General features: G+C 34.9%; 1 protein-coding gene across 1 annotated transcript in view; it reads right to left on the bottom strand.

Annotated features, from left to right (window-relative positions):
- LOC5566564 (tyrosine-protein phosphatase non-receptor type 9) overlaps nucleotides 1-9,228 on the bottom strand; it is a 206,880-nt gene extending 197,652 nt beyond the window's left edge. The window contains exon 1 of the mRNA XM_021851024.1: nucleotides 8,181-9,228. Coding sequence (XP_021706716.1) covers nucleotides 8,181-8,195 — 15 coding nt within the window. The 5' untranslated portion in view covers nucleotides 8,196-9,228. The remainder of the gene's footprint in view (nucleotides 1-8,180) is intronic.
- Nucleotides 9,229-12,025: the final 2,797 nt, after the last annotated feature.

Raw genomic sequence — 12,025 nt, 5'->3', positions numbered from 1 at the left:
GCTGAGCGGTGAGTGTTTTAGTATTTTTGCTTTCACTCAGCCCTATACGGGTTAAGGAATATCTAAATAATTACTAAACGTCTTTAGAATCAATCACACAAACTTTTCAAAAAGTAATTTTATGAAATTTCTAAACTTACAATACACAGTATAGATTTTCTACAGTGCAGTTCTACATATTGAAATTTCTCGCTTGTTTCTAATCTAATTGAGCTGAGTTCCGCGAGACTATAAGCCTCTATTACTCACTAACAACGTGTAAAAAATCAACTTAATCGATGGCAAGACATTCGAGATTTTGATTCGAGTATACAACTTCAAAAACCGCAAGCTAGACAGTACAGAGTCCTTTGCAGAAACAAGAATCTAGACAAATTACAATTCATTTCAATAAAGGGTTGTTGATATAAATGATCGTTAGTTGAGATTGGCGATTCGAGAACAACGTTTTATTTTGTCCCTACGGGGGCAGAGCCTGTTCCTCGGCTTAGGGCTCAATGAGCACTTCCACAGTATTAACTGAGAGCATTGTTTGCCTAAGTTGTTGAGTTGTTGAGCAGGCATAGGCAAAGAGTTGTTCAGGGCCGCAGAGGCTTAGATTGACACTAATTGTACATTATTAATTGAGACACGTGATAAACAATACGTTAATATTAACAGCTGCGATCAGTCAGTCGGAACGAAAGGTTTTTATACAAACGAATGTCGAAAGTGGCTCATCAAAATCGAAAGAAAATTAACGGTTTTAGTATTTAAGGTAAACTCAACGAAAACTCCCATTCACGATCTCGAGTTACTATTGAGAGTTTTTGGCAAGCAATCTGTTAGGCAAATTGTAAGTTAATTTGAAAATTGTGAAATTAATTTAAATATATATTACAGATTTGATGATGGTCGTGACATTTCGTAGGCCGAAACGTCATGTAAAATCGTAATCTAGTGTGTGTTATCATCACCGAAAATTACCAATAATCGAAAAATATAAAATTCGACCCAAACCAGATAAAGTCTGTAAGAATCCTCAGACATTTTTTGAACTAATGATGGATGAAATTATAGGTGAAATTTTTGAAGAATTTTTCAAATAAATCAGGGTGTCGGCTCAATTTTGAAAATTATATTCCCTGGCTTTCCCTGACCTTCCAGTCGTTTTCCAGAGAAATTCCAGACCACTGAATTGATTGAATTGAGCCGAAGCAGAAATAAAGATAGAGGTGTTGGACTCAGCATACTCAGCTACCACTTCTAGCAGTACAGTGGTTCCCAACTTTTTTTGCGGCTGCGGCCCCCTTTTGAAGGTCTACAAACATGTTGCGGACTCCTGATAATAGATGACATTGAAAACCAAAAATTGTCCCATATTATAACTCAAATGAACTTTAAACTTTAAAATTGTCCCATATTATAACTCAAATGAACTTTAAAAATTTAAAATCAAGAACCATGCGGGATTTCCACCGATGATCTCGTCAAGCACCGAAAATAGAAATTGAATCCTGTTAACAAGATTCGTGGAAAACTGCCAAAGATCTCAGAGTGAATCAATAGATATACTTGGCACACAGTCTCAAAAATTGTGCCGTAATGCAAGAATTCTGCTATGATTATCTGAGAAACCTAAGTAAGAAAATGTCAGGAGTTTACCAAGTACGATTTTGGTCAGAATAAAATACGAGTTGGATGCCTGGTTCACAGTATTTTAAAGACGAAGTTTTCAGTAATAATAAATCTTACTTTGACCCTTTTTCATGAAAAACGGCTAATGATTAACCTCCAAACCGTATTTTGCCAAAAAAAACATGTACTTGGGAAGAATCTAGCAGACTGCACGTCAGCAACGCATCAATGATATTCGAAGGAGTTAGTTGAAGATTTATTAAGTAATTTTCTCATAAGATTTTTGGAAAGATCCGAATATTCTTCAAGGATTTTACCAGTAGTCCAAGAAGGTGTCAACAGGATTTTTTTTATTTATTGGGCCATCAATTCCGGAAGGTGCAATTCATATTTTAGGAAAGAAGATCATTTTTTATGAGTGAACCATTGACAATTAGAAATTCATCCAGAAATTCTTACAAAACTTCGTTCGAATTTAATCCGAAATCTACCAATGCTCAATACTGCAGATATCATTTGAAAATCTAATGAAAAATCCTGCTAATAGTTTTAAGAAGATCATTAGTGTATGATTTGAGTGGAAAAAGTGAATAATTTCTGGTCACGAAGTAAGGGTAAAAATTGTAAGAAAAACCAAAAACTATGCCAGGAATTTTGAATAGATGTCTCCAGAAATGTTTCATTTTCAATCTCGCACTGGAATAATATTTAAGTTACACGGGTAAGGAAATCTTTGATTGACATAATTACGTTAAAGGAAGTACAACAATCTTCCATTCGGTAATAATGGATTGATTAGAGACTTCTCACATCATCGATCAAGAAGCACGGCACTTATTTACAATGGCTTTGCGGACTTCCTGGAAAGCCGCCACGACCCCCTGGGAGTCCGCGGACCACTGGTTAGGAAACACTGTAGTAGTACATTTGGTCCCTTGGTACTACGAAAGGAACCCAAGTTTAGCAGTACACTTGTCACGACATTCTAGATTTTGATCTATTACATTAAGAGCCAATGAGCAACTGCAACGAACAGGACTTTATTTCGTCATTGTTTGAAACGTAATATTACTATCACAAGTAAAATATACATATCTGACTATTTTTTCATAATTTATATTAAATGTTTTAAGTCGTATGAATAAACTGGGCAAATGTTTTTACTTTTCTCAAAAACACCTGTTAGATAATTTTCTAGAACGTTTTTGGAAGCTAGTATGATTAAACTGAGCACTTGAGCGTTTTCTTTTAAAACTTTATGATTAAAGATTGTAAATCCTGATCTTCAAGCGCTGAAGTTAGATACTGAACTACCTCAAATATGATTTAATAAATTCCAGATATAAACGAAATTTTTTACACCTTCTTCTACCTGAATATACTAAAATTTTATAAAATGGACCGTCCATAAATGACGGTGCATTTTATGGGGAAGGGGGGATTCTGCGATTTTGTGACGAACCATGTATTAGGTATAGAAAAATGGGCTACGATGGGGGATGGTGGTGTTAAAAATTGGCCAACAAATGTTACGTCATTTATGGACGCTGCCTAAGACGCAAACTATAAAGATCCACCATCCTTTTTGTAGTGTTAAAATTTCAAACATTGACAAAAAACTTTCTCGAATAATTGCTTCAAAGAATTCAACAGTAATTTCCCTCTTGGAATTCTTAAACGTATTTTTCCGATATTTCTCTAGGAACTCTTCTGAGATTTCCTCCATAAGCTCCTCAAAGTTTTTCTCTACACATATTTCTTCAATACCAGAAAAAAAGGATTTTATAAACTATTCCAGGAAATCTTACATTATTTCTTCATAAACTAATGCAAATATACCTCCAATTCAACTAATCACATCTCCAGATTTTTGTCTAAAAATTGTTGAATAATTTAATTAGGAATACCTTAAAAATAAACTAAATCGCGGATTTTTTCCCCCAAAATGCATTTATTATTTTTTTCTTCAAATACTTTAAATGATTCTTCGCGATGATTCGTTATACCTTATTTGTATTAAATGATATTTTAGATTTGCCATACGAATTATCCCTTGGTTTTCTTTCATGAAGAGTGCATATAAATATTCTTTAAAACATCATTCAGGGACTCATTGTTGCTCTGATGTCTTTTTTTAATTTTTCCTCCAGCAATGCTCTGAAGAATTGCTCCAATAATCCTACAATCAATTCTTTTATGTATCATAGAAAAAATTCTTTAAAATTAAATTCTTTGAAATTCTGCTTTATAGAGATTTTTGATGCTGTAGTATAGTATTGATAGATAATTTTTCCCTGACCTGTAGTGAAATTCCCTAGCTCTCTCTGACATTCCAGGTCAAAAATTGAATTCCCTGACATTCCCTGATTTTCCAGATTTTTTCAGGTAGTCGACAGCCTGAAATTGCTCGAAGAACTTCGGGAAACATTCTAGAGCTGTTAGACAATAACAACGTGCAAAAAATCAACTTCATTGGTGGAAAGATGTTCGTGAAATTGATTTTAGTATCAATATAACTAGTTCAACTACTGCACTATAGATAATTGTACTGTAAGTTGAGTTACCCAAAAAATAATAATTATCTATCACATAGTTTCCAAAACTGTGGGTCGCGACCCCCTGGGGTGCCATGGGCAGATCTCTGGTGGGTCGCGGAAAACTTATATTAAAGATATATGTTCTAAGTTTTTGAATGTTTCCTTGAATTTTGACAACCGTTTTGGGTTTGTTCATTATACTCTCCCTTATTGATTTCATCAATTTTTTCCAGTGATCGGACATTAAGCTAGTTGGCGCTCAAGATCAAGTCTTTATTGCTTTAGAAAGTTATCGAAAGCTTGAACGTTTTAATTACTACCAACTGCCAAAGAAGTTAGTTCTTAAGAAGTTAGTGTTCAGAGAAAACATGATGAGTTCTCCAATATCAAAGCAGCTGTATCTATGTAGAAATCCGATAGATATTGAGATGTGCGCACACTAGAGTGTCCATTTCCCGGCCATTTTGCTCGTCCCGGGATTCGGGACAAAAATCTATGCTTGTCCCGGGAAATCCCGGGATCCCGGGATTTATCAATTTTTCAATAAAACTATAGTTTTTAGTAGCATTTCAGTTGAAATGGAAGTACAAATTCAACAATACAATTTTTGTCAATGAAATAAACAGATAATGTTACTTTTCAAACCAATATGTTTTTTATAGCAAATCACATTTCAGATAAGACTTCCTTATTCTGATGAAGTAACCTAACAAAAATCAAAACTTAGCTTGACTAATTTCGGGTTTGCTATGGATTTTTTTCAAATTCTGTACTTAAATCATAATTTTAAAGCAATTTGCTTCAAACATTTGAAAAGTCATAAAAACTTTAGAACAAAATAAACGGTTAAAGATCATTGAAGTTAATGTAGATCATGCTAAAAGTTAACTACTGAAAATTATTGACTTAAGTTTACTGATGCCGTGAATCGCAAGTCAGTCCCATCTGTATTTTGGTCAAAATTGAGTTGATATCAGTTTTAATTATATCTTCTAATGATCTTTCAGCTGCACTAACGAGAAATCACTTTTTGTTCAGTAAAATTAGAAAAAAGCACCCACCAAGTCGAATTGTCCTATAATGAAAAGTAAACGCATGTATCTGCACCGTGAATCGTTATTTGGTCATCTTTATATTTTTCCTGCAAAGATAACGGAGCGAAAAGCAAATTATGACAGTTTCATTGAGATCGAAACATGTTCCAATGTCCTGGAATTTTTTGAATATTTGTATGGAAAACGAGATTGAAAACTTCTAAGTCAACTTTTCTCAATGCCTACTTTTTACAGATGGTACTGAATTGCGATTTGCGGCAGTTAAGGTGTACTTTTAAATTTGTTATTTAGCTTATAAAAACGGCTAATGTTGAAAAGAAAAGCATTAAAACTTTGCAACTAGACAAATAAAAATCTGTGTTTGTTACTTGGTAAATTGATCTTTTCATACAAATAATTACTCGTTTATTCTCTTTTTCATTATGATTTTCTCTTTATCAAATAAGGTTGATAGTGAGGAAAAAATGTCATCGTTATTCATTGAATTTTGTGGTTTTCATCAAATTCTACGTACATTTCGGGAATCCCGGGATTCCCGAGATGTCAAAAATAAAATCCCGGGAAACGGGAAATCCCGAAATTTGTCAAATCCCGGGATTTTTTGTCCCGGGATGTCCCGGGATGGACACTCTAGCGCACACATTTTCTTTTTGTCCGTTAAAAAAAAAATATTTGTTCAATTAATATTACTAGAAAACCTAGCATTTCAGTATGTATTTTCATGATTGCAAGTCGTCAGGCAGTTCAGCGCATCGTTTCATGGGATGTGAGCTTTATTCTCGCTGCAACCATTTAAGCTCTTCGTCAGGAATGTGCCATTGGACCATGCTGGTCCGTTGCCTGGTGTTAAGTTACAGTCTGTGCAGCTGAATGGCTGAAGATAATTCACGTGTCTTATTCTACAATGCAATCATTAATAAATAGACATCTTAAATGTTTCTACCCAAAACTCATATTTTATAATATTATTGTTTCATGGTGGATCGCGAAGAATGCGCCTGACGGCTAGGTGGGTCGCGTAGCCGAAAAGTTTGGGAACCTATGATTTATCATATTCGGACAAATAAGGCGAATGAGAAAAACATCGAGTAGGTAGGGCTGCTAGCGACTGAGGAATAGAAGCATTATAGACCTCATACTTGAAGAAAGAGATTGAATTGAAACCAACAGCCAACCAATATAAAATCAAATAAAGACCATGCAGCAACCAGAAGATAGGAGTTTTTAGAAAAGTCGTCCTGAAGTGGAGAAATTTCTTTATGGAATTACTACTGATCAGGGATTGAATGCTGAGAAAATTTAGCGTATCTCTCATATACCGCTCTCTGTAACAATCATGATCCGCAGCACATCATGAGAGTCTGTTTATCATCTTCACTGTTATTATAAAAGTCATACCTCCAAACCTGGGAGATCTGCCCCCCTCTTGGGGTAACCGGACACTTTTGATATTGAGTGTGACAGAACGGCGACAGTGTTATAGCTTCGTGTGAAAGAAGGTAGACAAAACGGCGAAGCTGATAGTCAAACCAGAAGGACGAGATCTAAAAGGCGCAATGGCTACGACAATTTCACAGGTCATTAAGGCGAAATTACTTCTGTCAAATTGAAAAAAAAGGCGAAAAAACGATTGGCAGTATCAAATTTTGATAAATGGCTCATAATACATTTTTATTTATTTTAACATGTTGTTCACATTATAAAAATAAATAAAATGTTTTGCTTCAAAAGTAATACTTTCATCCTACAAAAAGGCATCATACGATTGAATCGATCGATGAAAATGAATTTGGAAATAATCCATGGAAATATAGGAAGATTTCATTAGAAAAATGTTGGAGGAATTCCTTCAAGATGTTTCTCAATAGATTCCCCGTTATAATCTTTTGGAGGTATTTTGTAGCGATTCCTGAGACAAACCGTTGATGAATTCGAGAAAAAAAATCATATGAGAATGACTGGAAGAAGAACTGGAAAAATAGACGTAGGAACTCCTTGAAGAGTTCTTGTAGTGTCCTGGAAAAAACTCTTAACGAATTACTCATAGTATCAGTGAATATTTCCAGAGTAATTCCTGTCAAAATTACTGGGTTTAAATACGTTAGATTTTTTGCAGAAAAAAAAATAGAATTTTTTTTAACTATTCGCTATAAAAACTCTAGAGAAATTACACGACGTATTCCTAGAGAAGTTTGTGGGAAATCTCTAAGGGATTTTTGGAGGAGGTCCTGAAAGTGTCCCAGAAGAAATCTCTAGAGAAATCACTAGAAGAATAACGTAATGAAGCGTATCCTTGAAGAATCTGAAAAAAAAAATCCTGGAGAAAAATCGCGTAAGAGGCAATGAAGGTATCTTTAAAACGTCTAAAATTATGCACCTGAATTCACTGCACGTAGAATGAAGAATACAGTCACTTCAGTTTCTTTAGAGACACACATTGAAATAGAGACCAAGTCTCTAAAAAGAGACACTACCAGTCCTGAGTAGGGAACGTTTTCTCTTTTTTCATTAAATGAAGTTATATGAATGAAGTTAATTAAATGATTATTAAACATTAAAATAAACATTTAAAATTAAATGAAGCAGTTCCTTACTTTGCATCTGGAAGAAAATTTTCCTTCCAGATGCAAAGTAAGGAACTACACAGCCATATCAAGCAGGTCACTGCCCTTTTAACATCTAGGCAAGTTGAAGCACCGCTGAGCCTTTTGCAGTGATATGAGAAAGTTTCACACGTTTTGAAAGGTTGTTATTTATTTAAACTATAATCATGAGAAGAATGATAAAACTTATTCCCAGAAGACCGTCACCAATAAAGGTTGATTGAATGGGATCAAAACAGGGCGTAGAATTCTGCCGGTGGTCGAAGTCGCACTTCCCAGAAGGACACGAATACATCATTGTCTTGTTAGTTGGATTTGCATAAAAAATAATTTCTTTATTCACTGAATTAACATCAATTACTACTTACCATTTCTTGAGACATTTTTGATTATCGGTTTTTCGAGCTGATTGTTGTTGGAAATTTCTGATCAAAGAGATTTCTCACTAACACTTTTGATTTGGTATATATGAATAATTGAATGATGCACAAAATAACCGGAAATCTACATAAATATTTGCCACTTTGAACAGCTTCGCTTCACTTCCAAAAACACCATCGACAATCTCTAACCATTTAATCTGCTCCGAGTAATATTCTTACTCTGTCTGCTTCGCACTGATAAAAGGAGCTTTTTAATCAATAGTAAACATCAACAGAGACACTTTTTTGTTTTCCTTTTTGCAAAAACTTAACAAACAATAATAACAAAGTGCGCACGCCTTCTGTCGCTTCTGTCACCACCACAACCTTCCGCTGCCTGATGTCAAGAATCTTCCAGCGGAATTCCTTCACAGCGAGTCACCACAAGAATACACAAACTTCCACGCAGCCAGAAACTTGGCCAATCTCTTAGCCTCAGAACTCGTTCAGAACTGAACTGCAACTGCTTCCCCCGCAGCTCACACAACACTGACTGGCCACTTCTTCTCCGAGAGATCGCGCGTTTGCTTTCGCAATATTGAATGTGTCCTTCGATCCGCCGCGCGTAACACCAGAAGTTTAACTTCTGAGCGTTGTTCGATTCGGCTGGCTGAATCCGAGTGACAATGATGACCGTCCGATTGGGTAGAAATTAGTCTCCGGCAGCGGCTTCCGATCCTATCTGACAGCACCGTTTCGTTCCGAAGGGTTTGGAATTTTTCCCTGACACCGATAAATATCGCTTTGATCGTGAGCTCTTTCGGAGAACCGTAAAATGGACTTTCAATACTCCGCACGCAGGAAATCACCAGTGGCCATCACCATCCGTGTTTCTCCGTAGTTGTATGAAACGAATAAACGAACGATTTCGGGGTGGCGTACACAAAAACACTTCACTCGCGATTCGATTGATGGTTGCTTGCTTTGCTGGAGAACACGCAGTAGAGTAATCTTCTTGCTGCTTCTGCTGATGGCTGAACTACCACCACTACTGAGCGTTGATCATCGAGATTCTTCGTAAACAGCTTGACGAATGATCTCACAAACACACGCACGATACTTACGTGCAAAACCCAATGTGTTAGTGAATCAACGATTGACTTTTAAATTTTAGTTCGATCCATTATTATAATATATTGATTGTTATTAAAATTCATTATATTGTTGCAACAACTTATAAATATTTTCTTTTGAAATTTTAGAGAAATAGGCTAATATGCACTGCATATACATATATCGCTTCATATGACGTCACGTATGTGAACTTTTTTCACGGCGATATACCTTACCTTTCAATATATATATATATTAACTTTGATTCTTCAAAGAACGGCTGCTCACGAACACAATCACACACAATCATTGATATCAAACGAACGTCATTTTGACAGCAAGCAGTCATCAATCATACAACGGGACAAGGCAGTGATGCCAATATTTAGCATTGTCAGCAATATTCCGGGGGTTTATTCACAAATTTCATAACGCCAAAAATGGTCAATTTTGACGCCCACAACCACCCACCCCCTCGTAACGCATTTTGTATTTACATTTTTCAAATTCTGTATGAGCTGTAACATCTTTAGGATACCCACCCACCCCCATCAGCGTTATGAAATTTGTGAATGGGCCACGATAATAGGGTTGGGGATCATTCAAATATGACTGTGTTGTACTGAATGAGCAATGTTGTTCAGTTTACGCTGAAAAACTTGGTCAAGACATTTTTTTAGTGAAATGTGATGTATGAAAGGTTTGATACCAATTAAAATAGCTTCAAAATCATGAAAAAAGATTTGGAATCGGTTGAGTAATCATGAAGTTATGGTCAAACAAAGTTGAAATTTTTAGAAAAATGAGGAAAAATTTGGAATAAATTACTTGTAACTAAAACTATTTTTGATTTTAGACAAATTTGATGTTCTTTAGAGTTTACATAAATTTAATTTTGAAGGTATTGATGCTAAAAGTTTCAAAATCGGTTGAAAAATAACAAAGTTATGTTTACTTCACTGAAGGTCATTTTTCTGAGCCTGAATATTTACCTTGAAGACGCTTGCGCCACCTCTAAATTTTAATATTTTTGGCTCAGATTTTGAGGTTTTTCTTTTAATGTGATAAGAATTCAGTAGAGCATACGAATTTATGGTTTTAAGAACTTTTGAAAAATAAGCCGCACCCTAGTGAGCATTGTCATAGATCTTGTCTTCCAAGCCTGTTATGATGGCTGATAATCCCGCATAAACCAGAACCGTACTGGTACAATTTACCAAACTATCCATAACCACTAAAGACAATATCTAACCCGTTTCCTGTAACATCCAAAATAACAATAAACCGACACTACCACAAACGACTTTTACAGTTCGGTAAATGGTAAATGGGCAAATAACAATGTGGGGAATAGGCGGTTAAGTTATGTAACCATTCAAAAACGACGATATTCTCGAACAAAATTTGTCGTGGATGGTTTGCCAAAGGGTGGGTAAACCATCCATTTTTTGCCAAATCTAATGTTGGGCAAACAGTTGATAAATTGTTAAACCATATTTATTTATTGAAATCAAATAATGTATGTGTAATTGTTGGCTTATGGTACTTTATGGTATTTTAAACGTATGCTGAACTGTCTTATTACATTTATACCATTTAAAAAAGAACGGGGATGTTTCTTAGAAGAGGCAATGAAACAAGTAAATAAGTGTGGAAAAACTTAGTTTTAATTAAAACCTATGGAATCACGATTGATCACGAATAACTTGTTATCACTTTATAATCAAATTTTTTGTTTGAAATGAGTTCAGCCCACACGCACTACTTGTTTCATTATTCGCTATTGAAAATGATCAACTAGAATTGTAGAACTAAAACTATTATTATTCATAATTAAATCACTAGCATTTAAATGTAGGAGCTCGGGACATTGGTTTGATAAGTTGCAATCCAAGCTGCGCGGCATCATCATCATTCCGTCCCGGTTCTTCCGCTTATCACCGTTCCGACCGAAGCAAAAATGGCAGCTGTTTTCTGGAGAGAAACAAACTTGGGATCAGATTACTTACCAGCACTTTCGGATCGGTTCTAATAACATGGTATGTTTTTCATTTCAATGAAAAACCGACTATAAACTAGCAGGAGCAGAAATAACAAACTCGCGACGTTTTTTATTTTTCTATTTTTCAGACAGCGTAAAAACAAATACGCATGGAAAATTCAACAGAGTGTATGATAAAAATTTTACACAGTAGTTATTTTTTTTTTAAGGATTTTACATCTTAAAAAAAAAACAAAATAGCAGCGCTTGTTTTGATATTGCTATAAAGGGTGAGGAGAAATCTAATTTTTTTCTTCAAAATATGGAACTTCTATAAAATATACTGTGAATTTTATCACGGTGTAAATTTTCTAGCGTGTATCGCTTCAACTGTTGCTTAAAAGTAGTTTATAGTTAAATATTCATGTGTTTGTGTTGCACAAAAAGAAACAAAAACCATTCCCCAGAAGGTAGATTTATGTTGTTACTGTTTCTCACGACTTTCAACTTCATATCATTCAATAATATAAGAACAAAATACTGAATTGTAACAATTTGCAATGGGTTTGATAAAACGTTATTTATTGTTTAGAGTTTGAGGTGTCAAATTGTTCGACATAAATGCAACAGTTTGTGATATTTTAACCGTATCAATTACATGCAGCTTATTGTTTGGACACTAAGGCAAATTGTATTTTTCTATGCGGGAATCAAAAGCCTGTTGGAGTTTATTCACATATTTCATAACGCTGAAAAT

This window comes from Aedes aegypti, chromosome 3, assembly GCF_002204515.2.
Source record: "Aedes aegypti strain LVP_AGWG chromosome 3, AaegL5.0 Primary Assembly, whole genome shotgun sequence".
NCBI classification, from domain to species: Eukaryota; Metazoa; Arthropoda; class Insecta; order Diptera; family Culicidae; genus Aedes; species Aedes aegypti.
This window is presented reverse-complemented; position numbering and strand designations above follow the sequence as displayed.